At 37.7% G+C, this 21,846-nt stretch overlaps 1 protein-coding gene across 3 annotated transcripts in view; it reads left to right on the top strand.

Moving 5' to 3' along the window:
• Window positions 1-5,858: 5,858 nt before the first annotated feature.
• The window catches only part of rnf220a (ring finger protein 220a), a 507,503-nt gene continuing 491,515 nt past the window's right edge, over window positions 5,859-21,846 (top strand). Inside the window, exons 1-2 of one of the 3 annotated variants that reach the window (XM_034183510.1) lie at window positions 5,859-5,981; window positions 14,628-15,795. In XM_034183510.1, coding sequence (XP_034039401.1) covers window positions 15,141-15,795 — 655 coding nt within the window. In that variant the 5' untranslated portion in view covers window positions 5,859-5,981; window positions 14,628-15,140. The remainder of the gene's footprint in view (window positions 5,982-14,627; window positions 15,796-21,846) is intronic. The other 2 variants (XM_034183509.1, XM_034183511.1) reach the window with 2 other exon arrangements.

Genomic DNA, 21,846 nt, shown 5'->3' with positions numbered 1-21,846 from the left:
TAAATCACTTTTCATGAAGGTATCACAAACTAATCGATTAAATCACTTTTCACGACAGCATCACAAACTAATGGATTAAATCACTGTTTATGAAGGTATCACAAACTAATCGATTAAATCACTTTCATGAAGGTATCACAAACTAATTGATTAAATCACTTTTCATGAAGGTATCACAAACTAATCGATTAAATCACTTTCATGAAGGCATCACAAACTAATCGATTAAATCACTTTTAATGAAGGTATCACAAACTAATCGATTAAATCACTTTTCATGAAGGCATCACAAACTAATCGATTAAATCACTTTTAATGAAGGCATCACAAACTAATCGATTAAATCACTTTTCATGACAGTATCACAAACTAATCGATTAAATCACTTTTCATGAAGGCATCACAAACTAATCGATTAAATCACTTTTAATGAAGACATCACAAACTAATCGATTAAATCACTTTTAATGAAGGTATCACAAACTAATTGATTAAATCACTTTTAATGAAGGCATCACAAACTAATCGATTAAATCACTTTTCATGAAGGCATCACAAACTAATCGATTAAATCACTTTTCATGAAGGCATCACAAACTAATCGATTAAATCACTTTCATGAAGGCATCACAAACTAATCGATTAAATCACTTTTCATTAAGGCATCACAAACTAATCGATTAAATCACTTTCATGAAGGCATCACAAACTAATCGATTAAATCACTTTTCATGAAGGTGTCACAAACTAATTGATTAAATCACTTTCATGAAGGTATCACAAACTAATTGATTAAATCACTTTTCATGAAGGTATCACAAACTAATCGATTAAATCACTTTTCATGAAGGTATCGCAAACTAAGAGATCGATTAAATCACTTTCCATGAAGGTATCGCAAACTAATAGATTAAATCACTTTTCATGAAGGTATCACAAAATTAGATTAAATCACTTTTCATGTAGGTATCACAACCTAATAGAGTAAATCACTTTTCATGAAGGTATCACAAATTAATTGATTAAATCACTTTCATGAACGTATCACAAACTAATAGATTAAAACACTTTTCATGAAGGTATCACAAACAAATCTATTAAATCACTTTTCATGAAGGTATCACAAACTAATTGATTAAATCACTTTCCATGAAGGTATCACAAACTAATTGATTAAATCACTTTTCATGAAGGTATCACAAGCTAATCGATTAAATCACTTTTCACGACGGCATCACAAACTAATGGATTAAATCACTTTTTATGAAGGTTTCACAAACTAATAGATTAAATCACTTTTAATGAAGGTATCACAAACTAATCGATTAAATCACTTTTCACGACGGCATCACAAACTAATGGATTAAATCACTTTTTATGAAGGTATCACAAACTAATCGATTAAATGACGTTTCACGATGGCATCACAAACTAATGGATTAAATCACTTTTTATGAAGGTATCACAAACTAATCGATTAAATCACTTTTCATGAAGGTATCACAAACTAATTGATTAAATCACTTTCATGAAGGTATCACAAACTAATTGATTAAATCACTTTTCATGAAGGTATCACAAACTAATAGATTAAAACACTTTTCATGAAGGTATCACAAACTAATCCATTAAATCACTTTTCATGAAGGTATCACAAACTAATCCATTAAATCACTTTTCATGAAGGTATCACAAACTAATAAATTAAATCACTTTCATGAAGGTATCACAAACTAATCGATTAAATCACTTTCATGACGGTATCACAAACTAATCGATTAAATCACTTTTCATGACGGTATCACAAACTAATCGATTAAATTACTTTCATGAAGGTATCACAAACTAATAAATTAAATCACTTTTCATGAATGTATCACAAGCTAATAGATTAAATCACTTTTCATGAAGGTATCACAAACTAATTGATTAAATCACTTTCATGAAGGTATCACAAACTAATTGATTAAATCACTTTTCATGAAGGTATCACAAACTAATCGATTAAATCACTTTTCATGAAGGTATCGCAAACTAATAGATTAAATCACTTTTCATGAAGGTATCACAAAATTAGATTAAATCACTTTTCATGTAGGTATCACAACCTAATAGAGTAAATCACTTTTCATGAAGGTATCACAAACTAATCGATTAAATCACTTTTCATGAAGGTATCACAAACTAATTGATTAAATCACTTTCATGAAGGTATCACAAACTAATAGATTAAAACACTTTTCATGAAGGTATCACAAACAAATCTATTAAATCACTTTTCATGACGGTATCACAAACTAATCGATTAAATCACTTTCATGACGGTATCACAAACTAATCGATTAAATCACTTTTCATGACGGTATCACAAACTAATCGATTAAATTACTTTCATGAAGGTATCACAAACTAATAAATTAAATCACTTTTCATGAATGTATCACAAGCTAATAGATTAAATCACTTTTCATGAAGGTATCACAAACTAATTGATTAAATCACTTTCATGAAGGTATCACAAATTAATTGATTAAATCACTTTTCATGAAGGTATCACAAACTAATCGATTAAATCACTTTTCATGAAGGTATCGCAAACTAAGAGATCGATTAAATCACTTTCCATGAAGGTATCGCAAACTAATAGATTAAATCACTTTTCATGAAGGTATCACAAAATTAGATTAAATCACTTTTCATGTAGGTATCACAACCTAATAGAGTAAATCACTTTTCATGAAGGTATCACAAACTAATCGATTAAATCACTTTTCATGAAGGTATCACAAACTAATTGATTAAATCACTTTCATGAAGGTATCACAAACTAATAGATTAAAACACTTTTCATGAAGGTATCACAAACAAATCTATTAAATCACTTTTCATGAAGGTATCACAAACTAATTGATTAAATCACTTTCCATGAAGGTATCACAAACTAATTGATTAAATCACTTTTCATGAAGGTATCACAAGCTAATCGATTAAATCACTTTTCACGACGGCATCACAAACTAATGGATTAAATCACTTTTTATGAAGGTTTCACAAACTAATAGATTAAATCACTTTTAATGAAGGTATCACAAACTAATCGATTAAATCACTTTTCACGACGGCATCACAAACTAATGGATTAAATCACTTTTTATGAAGGTATCACAAACTAATCGATTAAATGACGTTTCACGATGGCATCACAAACTAATGGATTAAATCACTTTTTATGAAGGTATCACAAACTAATCGATTAAATCACTTTTCATGAAGGTATCACAAACTAATTGATTAAATCACTTTCATGAAGGTATCACAAACTAATTGATTAAATCACTTTTCATGAAGGTATCACAAACTAATAGATTAAAACACTTTTCATGAAGGTATCACAAACTAATCCATTAAATCACTTTTCATGAAGGTATCACAAACTAATCCATTAAATCACTTTTCATGAAGGTATCACAAACTAATAAATTAAATCACTTTCATGAAGGTATCACAAACTAATCGATTAAATCACTTTCATGACGGTATCACAAACTAATCGATTAAATCACTTTTCATGACGGTATCACAAACTAATCGATTAAATTACTTTCATGAAGGTATCACAAACTAATAAATTAAATCACTTTTCATGAATGTATCACAAGCTAATAGATTAAATCACTTTTAATGAAGGTATCACAAACTAATCGATTAAATCACTTTTCAGGAAGGTATCACAAAGTAATCGATTAAATCACTTTCATGACGGTATCACAAACTAATCGATTAAATCACGTTTCACGATGGCATCACAAACTAATGGATTAAATCACTTTTTATGAAGGTATCACAAACTAATCGATTAAATCACTTTTCATGAAGGTATCACAAACTAATTGATTAAATCACTTTCATGAAGGTATCACAAACTAATTGATTAAATCACTTTTCATGAAGGTATCACAAACTAATAGATTAAAACACTTTTCATGAAGGTATCACAAACTAATCCATTAAATCACTTTTCATGAAGGTATCACAAACTAATCGATTAAATCACTTTCATGAAGGTATCACAAACTAATCCATTAAATCACTTTTCATGAAGGTATCACAAACTAATCGATTAAATCACTTTTAATGAAGACATCACAAACTAATCGATTAAATCACTTTTAATGAAGGTATCACAAACTAATTGATTAAATCACTTTTAATGAAGGCATCACAAACTAATCGATTAAATCACTTTTCATGAAGGTATCGCAAACTAATCGATTAAATCACTTTTCATGAAGACATCACAAACTAATCGATTAAATCACTTTTAATGAAGGTATCACAAACTAATTGATTAAATCACTTTTAATGAAGGTATCACAAACTAACTGATTAAATCACTTTTAATGAAGGCATCAAAAACTAATCGATTAAATCACTTTTCATGACAGTATCACAAACTAATCGATTAAATCACTTTTCATGAAGACATCACAAACTAATCGATTAAATCACTTTTAATGAAGGTATCACAAACTAATTGATTAAATCACTTTTAATGAAGGCATCACAAACTAATTGATTAAATCACTTTTAATGAAGGCATCACAAACTAATCGATTAAATCACTTTTCATGAAGGCATGACAAACTTATCGATTAAATCACTTTTCATGAAGGCATCACAAACTAATCGATTAAATCACTTTCATGAAGGCATCACAAACTAATCGATTAAATCACTTTTCATTAAGGCATCACAAACTAATCGATTAAATCACTTTCATGAAGGCATCACAAACTAATCGATTAAATCACTTTCATGAAGGCATCACAAACTAATCGATTAAATCACTTTTCATGAAGGTGTCACAAACTTGGCGTGAGATCGAGTTGACAAACAGGTGCTGAGCATAACTAGCGCCAGTAATCTTATGGCAGATATTGACAACTTTTACCAATCTGTTCTAATTTTTAAGGTTAAAACCACCAAAACAGCAAGCCATGATTAAATAAAGCGTTGAATCAGTAAAATGAAAATAAAACAGTTTAATTAATGCCATGACCATATTAAAACTGTGCTGCTGGCTTTATCAATTCACAGTTATTTGTTTGGACATTGGAGACACTTTCCCATAAATTTTATATATATATATATAAACATATTGTCATACTACTGTGTTTCTCTTCTGCCTTTAAAAATCTTTTGATTCATCAGTTATAATAATAATAATAATAATAATAATAATAATAATAATAATAATGAAAAAAAACCTGCCTTGGCATTACCTCCCGCTGTAGCTTCTCTGTAGTAGAACATCCAGCTCCCTCTTACTGGATTGCCTTCTCCACACACAGGCCCTTCACTTGCTGCCCCTTGCTGGCCTGCTGGGTAATGATAATAAAATTGAAATATCCCGGTGCTTATCAGTGTGTTACTTTGCTATCAACACCTCAGACACGCTCCTGTTTTAGAGGTTACAGAGGAGAACGTGTTCTCTGAGACAGCAAGGAGATGAACGAAGTTATTACGCTCTGTGTTCAAGGTGCTATTTCCAGGATGGATTGTGGTAGGTAGTGAAGGAGGAGGAGGAGGAGAGGCATGTAATGTGACTCTGTGGCATGTGTCCAGACCAGAGGCGTGTTAGTGTGAGCCGTTCTCAACACTCCACACTGTACATTTGCGGTAATGTAAAACATCTCGCATCTCCCCAGCCCTCGCTTCCTCTCACTCGCTCTCTCTCCTTTGTCTCATCACTTTTGTAGGAGCTGGAGAAAGGGTGGGGTGGAAATGTGGGGGAGTTGGTTGGTGTGTGCCAAAGCTGAGATCAAGTTTGGGAATTGATTTGAATGAGTGTTGTGGACAGCTGATAGCTATAAAAGATTTTCTCCTTTCATTTCCCAGGGAGTTTCTCCTTTGATGTTGGGTGGTAATCAGCACAGCTTTGAAGCACGTCCCGAGTGAGCCGGGCTGCCACTTGATACTGTGTGAGTTTGTGTTTGTTAGTGTTTGTGTTTGCATGCACAGACTTCGTATTTGACCTTTTCAAGCCAGAACGGCGTGGAATTTTCACGGCCGTGGCATTTAAATGTGATCTGATTGAATAAAATCAGAGAAAATGTCCTAGACTGAAGGCGGTAAAGATGAAACTATTAGTCAATTATAATGACTGAAGGCAGTAAAGATGAAACTATTAGTCAATTATAAAGTCAGTTTGACTCCCCTGAAGTTTTAAAGTATCAATTACAGTGATTAGTAAGGAAAAATGCAAAATTATATCTGATTCCAGCTTCTCAAATATATGGTTTTGACCTCTATTGGTCCATCCATCCATCCATCTATTTTCTAAACCCACTTTTCTAGGTAAGGGTCACAGGGGCCGGAGCTGATCACAGCAGTGACTGAGTGATACACTGTGTTCACCCCGGACAGGCCCCCAGTCTGTTGCAGGCCCGACATACACATTCACACTCTCACTTTCATCACACCGATGGCCATTTTAGAGTCACCAGTTCACCTAACTGCATGTCCCAATGACATGCAGGACGAGGTAGGAAGTGAACCTAGTACCTTCTAGCCATGAGGCAACGGTGCTAATCACTAAGCCACCTTGCCCTCCCACCATCACAACCCATCCCATATTTTTTCTATTTATTTATCTAGTTTCAAAGATTCTCCCTAAGGCACTGATGTGATTAATTACCATCCCGTTTTCAGATTTTAAACAAATACATGTCACAAAGGTCCAAAACAAGCCATTTCATTTTTCAAAGCTTGCTTATATAAAGGGAGGCTCTACATGCTCCACAAGACAGAATTGTGTGCCTTTGATGATGTGTCGTGTTCAACACCAACCTTATTTATTTTTAAAAGTTCCATGAAAAAAAATATTTTGCACATTGTGACTTCCTTAGGTGAGTTGCATTGCTGGTGGCATCCAGTTGGTCTTTATATGTACTGTGCATCTGGAAAGTATCCACAGTGCTTCACCTTTTCCACATTTTGTTGTTACCGTCTTGTTCCAAAATGGATGAAATACATTTTCCCCCCCAAAATTCTCCACACAATACCCCATAATGACAATGTGAAAAAAAATTTGATTTTTGCAAATTTATTAAAAACAAAAATCTAAGAAATCATATGTACATAAGTATTCACAGCCTTTGCCATGAAGCTCAAAATTGAGCTCAGGTGCATCCTGTTTCCACTGATTATCCTCGAGATGCTTCTAGACCTTAACTGGAGTCCACCTGGAGTAAATTTGGTTGATTTGACATGAATTGGAAAGGCACACACCTTTCTACATATAAGGTCCCACAGCTGACAGGACATGTCAGACCACAAACCAAGCATGAAGTCAAAGGAATTGTCTGTAGACCTCTGAGATAGGATTGTCTCAAGGTACAAACCCGGGGAAGGGTACAGAAACATTTCTGCTGAAGGTCCCAGTGAGCACAGTGGCCTCCATCATCTGTAAATGGAAGAAGTTAAGATCCAAATCAAATCAAATCAAATCAATTTTATTTATATAGCGCCAAATCACAACAAACAGTTGCCCCAAGGCGCCTTATATTGTAAGGCAAAGCCATACAATAATTACGAAAAAACCCCAACGGTCAAAACGACCCCCTGTGAGCAAGCACTTGGCGACAGTGGGAAGGAAAAACTCCCTTTTAACAGGAAGAAACCTCCAGCAGAACCAGGCTCAGGGAGGGGCAGTCTTCTGCTGGGACTGGTTGGGGCTGAGGGAGAGAACCAGGAAAAAGACATGCTGTGGAGGGGAGCAGAGATCAATCACTAATGATTAAATGCAGAGTGGTGCATACAGAGCAAAAAGAGAAAGAAACACTCAGTGCATCATGGGAACCCCCCCAGCAGTCTAAGTCTATAGCAGCATAACTAAGGGATGGTTCAGGGTCACCTGATCCAGCCCTAACTATAAGCTTTAACAAAAAGGAAGTTTTAAGCTTAATCTTAAAAGTAGAGAGGGTGTCTGTCTCCCTGATCTGAATTGGGAGCTGGTTCCACAGGAGAGGAGCCTGAAAGCTGAAGGCTCTGCCTCCCATTCTACTCTTACAAACCCTAGGAACTACAAGTAAGCCTGCAGTCTGAGAGCAAAGCGCTCTATTGGGGTGATATGGTACTATGAGGTCCCTAAGATAAGATGGGACCTGATTATTCAAAACCTTATAAGTAAGAAGAAGAATTTTAAATTCTATTCTAGAATTAACAGGAAGCCAATGAAGAGAGGCCAATATGGGTGAGATATGCTCTCTCCTTCTAGTCCCTGTCAGTACTCTAGCTGCAGCATTTTGAACTAACTGAAGGCTTTTCAGGGAACTTTTAGGACAACCTGATAATAATGAATTACAGTAGTCCAGCCTAGAGGAAATAAATGCATGAATTAGTTTTTCAGCATCACTCTGAGACAAGACCTTTCTGATTTTAGAGATATTGCGCAAATGCAAAAAAGCACTCCTACATATTTGTTTAATATGCACATTGAATGACATATCCTGATCAAGAATGACTCCAAGATTTCTCACAGTATTACTAGAGATCAGGGTAATGCCATCCAGAGTAAGGATCTGGTTAGACACCATGTTTCTAAGATTTGTGGGGCCAAGTACAATAACTTCAGTTTTATCTGAGTTTAAAAGCAGGAAATTAGAGGTCATCCATGTCTTTATGTCTGTAAGACAATCCTGCAGTTTAGCTAATTGGTGTGTGTCCTCTGGCTTCATGGATAGATAAAGCTGGGTATCATCTGCGTAACAATGAAAATTTAAGCAATGCCGTCTAATAATACTCCCTAAGGGAAACATGTATAAAGTGAATAAAATTGGTCCTAGCACAGAACCTTGTGGAACTCCATAATTAACCTTAGTCTGTGAAGAAGATTCCCCATTTACATGAACAAGTTGTAATCTATTAGATAAATATGATTCAAACCACCTCAGCGCAGTGCCTTTAATACCTATGGCATGCTCTAATCTCTGTAATAAAATTTTATGGTCAACAGTATCAAAAGCAGCACTGAGGTCTAACAGAACAAGCACAGAGATGAGTCCACTGTCTGAGGCCATAAGAAGATCATTTGTAACCTTCACTAATGCTGTTTCTGTACTATGATGAATTCTAAACCCTGACTGAAACTCTTCAAATAGACCATTCCTCTGCAGATGATCAGTTAGCTGTTTTACAACTACCCTTTCAAGAATTTTTGAGAGAAAAGGAAGGTTGGATATTGGCCTATAATTAACTAAGATAGCTGGGTCAAGTGATGGCTTTTTAAGTAATGGTTTAATTACTGCCACCTTAAAAGCCTGTGGTACATAGCAAACTAATAAAGATAGACTGATCATATTTAAGATCGAAGCATTAATTAATGGTAGGGCTTCCTTGAGCAGCCTGGTAGGAATGGGGTCTAATAGACATGTTGGTGGTTTGGAGGAAGTAACTAATGAAAACAATCGGAGAGAAAGAGTCCACCAGGACTCTTTCTTGAGCTGGTCACCCATCTAAACTCAGCGATGGTGGGAGAAGAGTATTAGTCATGGACGTGACCAACAACCCAATGGTCACTCTGTCAGAGCTCCAGCATTCCTCTGTGGAGAGAGGAGAACCTTTTAGAAGGACAACCATCTCTGCAGCAAGCCACCGATCGGCCTGTATGGTAGCGTGGCCAGACAAAAGTCACTCCTTCAGAAAAGGCACATGGCAGCTCACCTGGAGTTTACCAAAAAGCACCTGAAGGACTCTCCAACTCTTATGTTCATGTTTCATTTCTTTTCAATTTTCCCGTGTCAAAATCAAAAAGAAATGAAACACAAACAGCATGTAAGGGTTAACAGTTATGCTCACTAACAATAGAAAATCTGGAAAAAATATCTACTTAGAATGTACAACTAGCCTATCTGGCCTTAACAAATAATTATTAATGTTTCAGAGAGCAGGAAGAGTGGTGTTTTTTTGGTTTTACATAATTTATTGGTGGAGAAAACATCTACTGTCACACAATATTATGTCCTTTTTTGCTCTAAAACATGAAAACATAACAGCCAGTATGATTTAAATACATTTTACTGAAAATAAAAGTGGGAAGAGCATTCCAGAATTATTTGGATGTATAAAACATACTTTATTTGTGTGTATTTTGGGCCACATGAGAAAAACTCATCAAATTTCAGGCTGGAAGAATGGCATTTAGCATCCCTTTACTGCTGTGAAATATCAAAATTGGAAAAATCTGACCCAAACAATACGTAAGGGTTAAAAGCCCTTGTAACATTTTTTTTCTACATGCCTGAACAACCCGGTCGTATGCCAGTTTGTGATGGCATCACAAAAAGTGATTTAATAGTGGGTGATCTGTCATAACAACATATGACGTTTTGTGATGGTGTCACAAAATTCAGGGTGATGCGGGGAGTGGGGGTTGGCATGGTGTTTAAGGTTAGGGTTATGGTTAGGGCTAGGGTTTAGAGTAGGGTTAAATATCGTAAACTAAACTTGACCATGTCAGAAAAATGTGCCGCATTTTGTGACGGTATCACAAAAAAAAAAACCCAAAACAAAACAAAACGTGAAACTGGGCTGGCCTGATACATGTGGGTGTGGCATTGCTGTGCTTTCTGAATACTTATGATGTCATTTAAATATTAACTAAAATGACCCTGAACCTGTAGTTGCCTCAAAATCGAATCAACTCTTCCTTTGTCCAAGTTCTATGTCTCAATCTGATTTCACTGAAATATGTTCGTGTTTGTAAGATATTCTGCTGCCAAACATACAGGCACATAGTTACAACTCTAAATAAAGGCCCGTGAAAGGCTACATTTGCAGCATAGTCATCTGATTTTCTAATCCAGAGTGACACGCAAAATCCCACACTCACCTTTGTACAAGCATCAGGTGTTTACCTGATCTAAGACTTTACATATTTGATGCTTAACATTTTAGAGATTTTTATCCCTAAAGGGCAATTTGAAGGTGGTTGGGCTGTTATTTGTTATTTCATCAGCTATGTCTTTACATTCCCCAGACCAACCAATCACACAGTCCTATCTAATCCCCATGAGGGAAGATTCTGCTGTGTCGCCACCAATGCCGGGGGAGTCACAAGGTCAAGTATGGCTAATTTATTCACTCAGTCAGATTTCCTCTGACTCGTGGACGGCAGATGGGGAGGTCTGATATGATATCACCCATCTGAATCACCCCAGGGAGAAGAGAGTGAGGGAAAGAGGGGGTGGGAGGGTGAGATGAAAGGATGAGAGGAGAAGATTGACAGGAGAGATGTAAAAAGCAAGAGAAGCCAGATAGTAAAAATTGAGAATTAAAAGTAGTTAGATGAAGTGATTGTAGGGAAGGTAGCAAAGAGAAGGGTGCGAGAATGAAGAGCGTGTTCGCCCCACCGAGTCGAATGTTGAGCCAAACATCGGGACACAGAGCGTCTTATCAGATGTGCACGAGCAAAGTGGCTGTTCTTATCTTAAGACAAGTGGTTCTGGTCCAATAAGATCCTGGGAGATGGTAAGCTGCTTAGCCAGGATCTGAGATGGAGAAGGGAGGGAGAAGTGATAATGGGAGGGAGATGAGAGGAAGAGGAGGCAATGGACATCTTAGAAGGACAGAGGACAAGGAAGAGACATTTGGAGAGAAGTGAGGAGGAGGGCTGGAGAGCTCAGGATGGAAAGTTAGTAAGGCTGAAACAGATTTCAAACAGAAGTGAGAAGGGGAAAAGGAAAAAAGGGAAAGGAAAGTGAGAGACGTTTTGGCTAAGAAATACTTGGCTTTTCCCAAAGGGTAAGGATTTGCAGGATTTGATCAACAGTGTCAACTTCAGGACACTTTTCCCCCAGAGGTTTAGAATTTGTTGCTTTCACAACAACCACGAAGAACACTTTGTCCCTCAAGACTTTGACTTCAAGCTTTGGCTTCCAGTGTCTAAAAAAAATTCACAGCTCCACAGCTTTCCACTACATACAGATCGAGGGTGAGACATTGATCTCTGCTGTGAAAAACAGCATTCCTCTGAAAAGTGCAAACCTTTTGTGTACATAAGAAGGTCTATGATAAAAGTGGAAGGATGGGCAAATAGATATGAAAATGTCTTGAGGTGTCAATCCAGACGGAATCTTCACAAGGTAATTTGTGATTTAAAAATCTGTCAAGGATCTCATCTGATGACGTGATATCAACAAGCAATGTATAATTTTTGTTAAATGCTGGTTAGTAAATCTCAATGAAGTTAAGTGGAGAATACTGTTTAAAATGGTGGTGTGCCAATCTGAAATATCGGATTGGTACACTGGGATCAGGGATTAGAAAAAAACCCCATAAAATCTGATCCAATCCCAGTCTTCTTTTGCACATTGGAGTCATATGTGGGCCAGCCTATTGTCAAACAAGCAGTCAAACCATGAGCAAAATAATGCACAAAGATTCTAACATATTCTTTTGAATTATTCAACCAAACTTGAACATATCAATCAATCAATCCATTTTTTTTTATATAGCGCCAAATCACAACAAACAGTTGCCCCAAGGCGCTTTATATTGTAAGGCAAGGCCATACAATAATTATGTAAAACCCCAACAGTCAAAACGACCCCCTGTGAGCAAGCACTTGGCTACAGTGGGAAGGAAAAACTCCCTTTTAACAGGAAGAAACCTCCAGCAGAACCAGGCTCAGGGAGGGGCAGTCTTCTGCTGGGACTGGTTGGGGCTGAGGGAGAGAACCAGGAAAAAGACATGCTGTGGAGGGGAGCAGAGATCGATCACTAATGATTAAAAGCAGAGTGGTGCATACAGAGCAAAAAGAGAAAGAAACAGTGCATCATGGGAACCCCCCAGCAGTCTACGTCTATAGCAGCATAACTAAGGGATGGTTCAGGGTCACCCAATCCAGCCCTAACTATAAGCTTTAGCAAAAAGGAAAGTTTTAAGCCTAATCTTAAAAGTAGAGAGGGTGTCTGTCTCCCTGATCTGAATTGGGAGCTGGTTCCACAGGAGAGGAGCCTGAAAGCTGAAGGCTCTGCCTCCCATTCTACTCTTACAAACCCTAGGAACTACAAGTAAGCCTGCAGTCTGAGAGCGAAGCGCTCTATTGAGGTGATATGGTACTACGAGGTCCCTAAGATAAGATGGGACCTGATTATTCAAAACCTTATAAGTAAGAAGAAGAATTTTAAATTCTATTCTAGAATTAACAGGAAGCCAATGAAGAGAGGCCAATATGGGTGAGATATGCTCTCTCCTTCTAGTCCCCGTTAGTACTCTAGCTGCAGCATTTTGAATTAACTGAAGGCTTTTTAGGGAACTTTTAGGACAACCTGATAATAATGAATTACAATAGTCCAGCCTAGAGGAAATAAATGCATGAATTAGTTTTTCAGCATCACTCTGAGACAAGACCTTTCTAATTTTAGAGATATTGCGTAAATGCAAAAAAGCAGTCCTACATATTTGTTTAATATGCGCTTTGAATGACATATCCTGATCAAAAATGACTCCAAGATTTCTCACAGTGTTACTAGAGGTCAGGGTAATGCCATCCAGAGTAAGGATCTGGTTAGACACCATGTTTCTAAGATTTGTGGGGCCAAGTACAATAACTTCAGTTTTATCTGAGTTTAAAAGCAGGAAATTAGAGGTCATCCATGTCTTTATGTCTGTAAGACAATCCTGCAGTTTAGCTAATTGGTGTGTGTCCTCTGGCTTCATGGATAGATAAAGCTGGGTATCATCTGCGTAACAATGAAAATTTAAGCAATACCGTCTAATAATACTGCCTAAGGGAAGCATGTATAAAGTGAATAAAATTGGTCCTAGCACAGAACCTTGTGGAACTCCATAATTAACTTTAGTCTGTGAAGAAGATTCCCCATTTACATGAACAAATTGTAATCTATTAGACAAATATGATTCAAACCACCGCAGCGCAGTGCCTTTAATACCTATGGCACATATCACACGTATTCCTCAGTTCAGCAGGCTGTGATGATGTCACTGACAACACGATAGTAGATTCATTTTATACTTAGTATATACTCTTTATATACTTATTATTATTGCTATTCAAACCCTAAACCCAGCATAAAAAACCCTAATGTGCCTTTCTAAATGGTAAATGTAAAAGGTGTTGTGCATGTGGGTGGGAGTACATCTGACTCCACCCTGCTGTAAATGGGCTATGGCTGGTGAAGTAACCTGCATCAGACTGGTATTTCATCCAAGGGAGTCATCAGCTTAATGGTACTGAATCAGGAGTTAAGCATCGGCACCAGTATTTATATCATATCAGACATGAAAAAGTTGCACCATGCCATCTCGAGTTGGAAATGGGCATTCTTGCTTTCCCATCTGTTGATATCAAGAACATCAAAACCTCAATAAACCTGAATCCATTGCCTTTTTGTATATGTATGTGTGTGTGTTTTATGACTATTTCATGATGCTCCAGTCAAGCCATATGATGTTATACTTCAATATTAAATCTGTATTGTAATAAATGAAAGGTTTTACATTATTTTAAGAAATTCACAACAAGACCATTGATCTGTTAGTAAAGCATAATGTTAAAATGTTGACTAATTAACCCCATTTAATTGTGCTTTTTATGCCTTCAGCTTGGTGACCACACAGAAGATGAAGAACTACATGTGAGGAGCATCAGATGTCCTTTCTACCAGGATCTTGTGGCTTCTACAACACCTTGAACAAGCTCTCAGAGGCGTCTGTTAAGTACCCAGGAGGAACAACTTAATTTGTCAAGACAAAACTGACCCAAACATTGATGATTACAGGACTGAAGAGACTCTGCAGCACTTAGCTTATGAAATGTGCTGGACTGAACTTAGCTAAAGCAAACTTAGTCAGAACTACATCAAAATAGTTCAAGCTATTCTGAGTTTACATTTGCAGATACTTTACAACTTGTTGCAGCATCCTGTCCTTCCTTTCACTGGACTCTTTGCAAGAGCTCTACACCTGATAAAACATATTCATTGACCTCTTCAACCCAAATTCACTCAGTTTCGTAGACCCGTTTCAAGGGTCTTGGACATTGTTTCCTATCTCACTGAGGAGGAATATTCTCTCCTCCTCCCAAAATCTTGACAACCTCTTCCTTCAACCCAGACATGGACCTCCACAGAGCAGCTTTCAAGATGGAGAGCTCATCCTATCTCCCCAATCCACTGGCCTCTCCAGCACTCATGGTCCTGGCCTCTACTGCAGAAGCTTCTCGTGATGCCTCCATTCCATGCCAGCAGCCACGTCCATTTGGCGTTCCAGTCTCTGTTGAGAAAGATGTCCATTTGCCATTCAACAATGGTTCGTACACTTTTGCATCAATGTACCACCGCCAAGGAGCTGTCCCACCGGGATTCCCCAACAGAGATTTTCCTCCCTCCCTGCTCCACCTCCACCATCAGTTTGCCCCACCTAACCTGGACTGCTCACCAATCAGCATGCTTAATCATAGTGGTGTTGGAGCTTTCAGGCCTTTCACCTCTCCCCCAGAAGACCGGGATGGGACACCAGGGGGGTATCAGTCTGCTTTCACCCCAGCCAAGCGCCTCAAAGGCTGCCTGGATGCTGAGGCTTCACCACACCTTCGGTACTCTGATGCTGAAGGGAAAGAGTATGACTTTGGAGGTGCCCAGATCCCTCCTGGCAGCTCACCCAGCAGTGCTTTGAAGGCAGTTGAAGATAGTGGAAAAAAGATCTTCGCTGTGTCAGGCCTTCTGTCTGATCGAGAGGCTTCCTCCAGCCCTGACGACCGCATTGAGCGCTGTAAGTAGTAGAACCACACTGAATGGCACACAGAAGTTAGAAAAAAGTTTATAGCCACAAAATATGCCATTGTTATTACAGACCTATGATCAGACAGGATCTTCATAATGTGCTTACATCATATATGTATGTGCAAAGGATTCAGTAAACTTAGAGAGGTGCTTGATTGTTGTGAAAGCTGCCTTCCAAGTCATCAGTTCTCAAACTTTTGCCATCAAGCAGTACTCACCCAACCATAATGCACCCAATGGCAAACTGGTAGAAAGTCTTAATTTAATGTGGATATAAAGGCAGTAGTGTTGAATTTGATCAACATTAACTTAACAAACATGCCGTTGTTCATACTTCTTTTTGATTTTGCATGAGGAACAATGAAATATTTGATTTTTTTTCCAGACACACACACACATGTACACACATTCAAACCAAAAAAACAAAACAATGCTGTTCAAATCAGGGATGCAAAGAATAAGGCATGCCACATGCTGTTTTGGTTTTGAATGATGTTTGCTTGTTGGTTATCAGCCATTTTTTCTTACCTGTGAAAAGGTCACATTGGTTACCTCCACCAAATGATAAAGAGGGTGGAGGATGTAGTCTATGATACTGCCTATTGTTTATGTACAAGATATCACACAAAGTAATGAACAGACTTTGATAAATGGCCCTTGAATCATTTCATGCTAGATCTTTTTTAATTTATTGTTTTTTATGGCGTTTTTTTATAGACTGAATTAAGTCCAGTTTTTATATTCATGCTGCTGCACTTCTGTGTAGCTTCTGAAACAAAGAAGAGCAGCTCCTGTACACTAAAAAAATGCACAATGGTACATGAGCATTAAGCAAATTATCCACTGCAGACCATCTTGAGTTTCTGATAACATCAAATACAATGTTTCTACCACAAAAGAAACAAAAGTGTGGGCAGCTGTGTAGATGGAGGGGATCTGTGTGGCCATTAGCTACTTCATGGCAAGATTAAAAGACGACCAGTGCTCAGGGAAAGGATGTTCCGGGCGACTACCAGTATCAGCTACCTCAGATTTGGACCCGGGTGCTGCTGTGCAGTGGACAACCATCTGGTTGTGATAGATAGTGGTACTTTTGAAAGGCAGGGATGGTTCTGTCATGTGCCTGGGTGGTTGCCATCCACAACCCGGAGCAGTTCCATGGTATGGTGGATGCGACTACATGAGACACCTGCACATGCTTCCAGATTTGACATCATGTCCCTTTTCCTTTGGTTGTCTCTCACTTGGACGTTGGTCACACCCCCATATGATTTTGGTGATATTGCTCCATTTTGTCCACATGAATTATTATTACGTTTGATTTCTATAGTGCCCTTCAAGGAAGCCAAGGACAGTTTAAATGATCAGAGTGAGAAGCAGTGATTCTCCCACATCAATCAAAACAAACATGTTCATCCCATACAAATGCCACATGGGTGGAATCAAACTGCAGACCTTGTTGTTGTGAGGCAACAGTGGTAATCACTGATCCACTGAGCTTTTCATAAAGTGGACAGAAATATGGATGAAATGAACACAGAGTGTGGGCAGAAATTAAACCACTTGTATGAGCAACAGCACCGACACAAATCTGTACACACACAGAGCCAAAGTACAATTTTGTCTCATTTGTAGAAGAATACAAATCTTTACGCATTGCCATCTCACACGCCAGTGAACGATCCCATCTATGTTTCCTTGTCATCATCTCTCCTGGCTCTCCAGATCCTTGTTTCACAAGCCTACAAGCTTCACATTAGCATTCACCAGTGGAAGGGCGCCATTTGGCCCTCATGCACTGGGAATCTGATTAGTGTGCATGAGTGACTGGTTCAGAAACCGGCCATGCTCTTTGCCATCAGCATTCATCATAGCTCCATGCTGGCAGCCCCGATGCCAAAAGATTTACCCACATACCCCCGAACCCTTGGCAGGCCATGTGTGTGTGTATTAAAAAGAAAGGGGGAGGGGGTGTCAGGTCTCTGTGCACCAACATTCTTCCAGACATACAAACAGCACTCAGACATATCCTGCACTTGTCAACAAGTGGCACGGGTTCTGTCTGACAAAGACATATCCATATCGTAAACACTAATTGAACTCACATCATAAAGTCTTCCAGTTTCTGTTGTTTCGTCGCTCAGATTTCTGAAGTTCATCGTATCTCCCCTCCGTTTCTTTATCTCTATGCTCGCGTCTCCATCTGAGAGCTCGCGTGTGTGCATCTGTATTTGAGCGCAGCATCCTTGATGGATCACATGAGAGACAGAAGCGACGACCTGAGACTGATCCGATAAAAAGACCACCACAAGAAAGAATGAGAAAGAGAGGGGGGGTGTAGAGGGAAGGAAATTGGGAAAATGACACCCAGTGGCTTACTGGGGAGGGTGGGGGGAGAAAGATATCAAAGGGCACAAAATGAGAAGGAAAGAGACAAGAAAAGAGCAAGAAATGCCAACATGTATGTTGGATTGGATTCTCATTGTGGAATAATCAGACACTGGTTAAATTTAAAGGGCGTGCACTTAAACACTCACTTGTTGATTTTTGGCAGAGGCATGCTGGCAAGGTGTCTTGCTCAAGAATCTCAGTAGCGTGGCTATCGTTGATGTGTTGCTTTAATATGTGTGCATATGGTGTCATATGCATTTGCAAAGCCAGAAGCAGACTAGGAGACGGATACAGGGCTCCTGTGATGTGGAACGGCTGAATCTGTATATAATCGGGTTAAATCTTGGCACAAGTCACATCTACCTCTACCATAGGCTTCTAATGCTATTGGATGTGCAGAGGCAGCTCCATACAGCAAAGAATTATGGGTTCTCCTTCACTGCTTTTGGCTATCCGGAGGAGGCGTAAAGAATAAACAACACTTTGGTGTGGTCCCATGAGAACGGTGCACTCGCTGCTTCACACACACATTAGCTAACCAGCAGTTCACACAGAGCAGCCTCTCAAAAGCAGTTCAGAGTGTTTGGAATCATGCATTCTCATCAGAGATTTGGACTAAAGAGTTTTTAACATGCAGAATTTAGGCTTTCGAAAGCCAAGAGTGTCATATTGTCAATTACAAATTTATGCTCTGCAATTGAGTTTTGCAAACTTAAGCCCCTTTCACAGTGGGCCAGCGTAGAGTGCACTGAGCTTATGCAGCCCTACATGGCAATACACTGAGTGATGTAAAGGGGTCCGCAAAATGGATGCAAAGAATTAAACGTGTTTAATTTTTTCATGGACTTTTGGGGTAGAGCATTGGACACAATGCTTTATGCAAGTCTACGCAACGTTGTGCTACTGTACACCATGCCTCCGCGATTGTACGCGACCCGACGCCACTCCCGTGACAAATCCTTTTAGGTTTTTTTATCAGTACATACCTGCATTACTAGATTTTATTCATCCCGCTGGACTCTGCTGAACTTTGCTGGCAGTGAAGCTTCAAAAAACCACAGAAGAAGAGGCGGGCCAAGCATCCCCATGCGAGCAACATACGCAGCCATTCCTGTGTAATAGATACACAGCACAAAGCAACTCTACACAGACCCGGTGTGAAAGGGGCTTTAAAGTCTTGTCACTAAAAAGCAACTGATCACAAATGAAGGTGCATACAGTGTGAACATGATCAAATTTTAAATTATCTTCAGAACCTTTGATCTTTTTTGTGTCATTAAAACTGTTTCTTATCTGTAGGATTTAGGCCGCATTTATGTACACTTTACAAATGTCTGTTTTCAGTTTCAATTCATTTTATTCGATTTATATCGCAACTAATCACGACAACATCGCCTCAAGGCACCTTACGTAAATACAGCTCAAAAACAATATTAAATAATAATAATAATAAAAACAATGTAAAATAAAATGAAAACATCAAAACACAATTCAGAGTTCACAATAAAACACAATAAAAAGTAAAAGAACTTAAAAGAATTAAAAAGGATGCTAGCCATAAGACTGGGTAAAAAGATGCGTCTTTAGTCTTTTCTTAAAAATCTCCACAGAATCTGAAAGTCTCACTGAGGCTGGGAGAGCATTCACAAAACACAAAGCACAGTTTGAAAAGGTTCAGACCTTTTCCTCACCCTTGGGACACAGAGCAGTCCTGCATCCTGCGGTTGCAAAGCCAGGGGCGGTACATAAGGTTTAACTAAATAAGCCAGATAGGCCGGTGACAGTCCTTGAACAACTCTATAGACCAACAGCAAAACCTTAAAATGTCACATTATATGTTTGTGGCACACAAATATCCCAACTACTGCAGGTTCTGGGTAGTATTGTGTCATGTATTTGTCACATACGTGCTTGATTTCAGTTTACAGCCTATAAACTCACTCTTTTGGTCGTTGTTGGGGATCATTGGAGGTGTTAACTTGGTTTCAGTTGTTTTACTTTGATTACAACCAGATGTTTGATGTTAATTATAGGTGAAGTGCTCTTTAATTTCCAACGGTGTAGTTATACTTGCTGGTGTGCATAAGTGCAGTGGTGGGAAATAAATAAGTACATAAAGTTCATTTGTTTAAAAATAGATCAGCCCTATTCTTTAAAAACAAATCACTGGTATAAATTACTCAGATCACTGGCTAATTCTGAGTCTCTTGTGAAAGTGAGCACACGCTTCATTTATTGAAGAAACACACATTGTAGGGTTTTCAAACAAGAACTATATATATATATATATATATATATATATATATATATATATATATATATATATATATATATATATATATATATATATATATATATATATATATATATATATAACTAGTTTTAGCTAATCATAGATGTTGGCCTATATTTACAATATTCAATGGAATGTTTAATTATTCAACATTATTATTAGAAAAGAAAATCTCTGTAGCCTGCTAATTTCTTTCTCATCTGTGAAACTCCAAAAATACAATGTAGCTATTATTTCATTGTGTTTGACAGAATAATTTACAGTAACAAACACAGCATGTATAGTATTAGTGTTTTTCAACTCATTAAATTTTCAAGGTTTACATTTTGACTGAGTAAATAATCAGCTTATGAGCTATATGAAAAGGCAAACAAACAAATAATTAGACATGTGAAAACATGAAATTCTTTAAAATTTCTTTGATATAATAATAATAATAACTGATTGTAAACTGCAGTAGTGTAATTGTGTATTCTTGTAGTTCCACCACAATCGAGCAACCCTGAACCCTTGAAAATCTCTCAAAGATGGTTTGTCAAATCAAGCATACACTGAAAAAACACAATGTTCAAACTTAAAAAAGTGTTACATTTTGTAAAAACCTGAATGAATTAAGTTATTTGAACTTAAATTTGTAAGTTAAATCAACTCTAAGTTGCAAACTTAAGTTCAAGCAACTTAATTCATTCAGGTTTTTACAAATTGTAACACTTTTTAAAGTTGGTTCAAACATTCTCGTTTTTTTCAGTGTATTAGCTTCAAAAATGTTGGGACATTTATCAACTTTTTTGTCATTTTTTTTTTTTCTTTTTAAACAAGGTAACTGATCTTTTGGTAGTTCTTTTGTCATTCCATTCCAGTTAATGTATACAGCGGTTAAAAACTATTTTTTTGCAGGTGGAATCAGTTCCTTAGTATCACGCGGCTCCTCATCACATTTTATCTGATTATATTCTATCTGATTTCAAATGCCCTTTCATGCATTTTGGATGTTCAACTCAAGTCTTATATTATTATTTTTCATTGCTACAAACTGCACAGTAAAGTAAAAAATCATGTAAAAACTGGTCATAAATTCCTGCATCGCTAACTTTGCTCTATGCTTCCCAGAAACGGAGGCTAACTCAGGGCTAAGCCTTTCCAAATCCTCCTGCTGCACCAGCAGGCACGTTGGCTGTTAACTAAACCCGCTAACCTGTCAGCCACTAAACCACAGCATAAAGGCCTCATCATGCCCTAAGAGGACTATGCATGTCATGTTACTGAAAAAGCGATTAGCGATACTGTATTTGCGATGTGAGAGTTTCACACACAAATGGAGGACTAAGAAGCAGAGAGGGCTTTTTTTGTGTACAT

Source organism: Thalassophryne amazonica, chromosome 12, assembly GCF_902500255.1.
Source record: "Thalassophryne amazonica chromosome 12, fThaAma1.1, whole genome shotgun sequence".
NCBI classification, from domain to species: Eukaryota; Metazoa; Chordata; class Actinopteri; order Batrachoidiformes; family Batrachoididae; genus Thalassophryne; species Thalassophryne amazonica.
The sequence above is the reverse complement of the archived record's forward strand: the minus strand, read 5'-3'. Positions and strand labels throughout refer to the sequence as shown.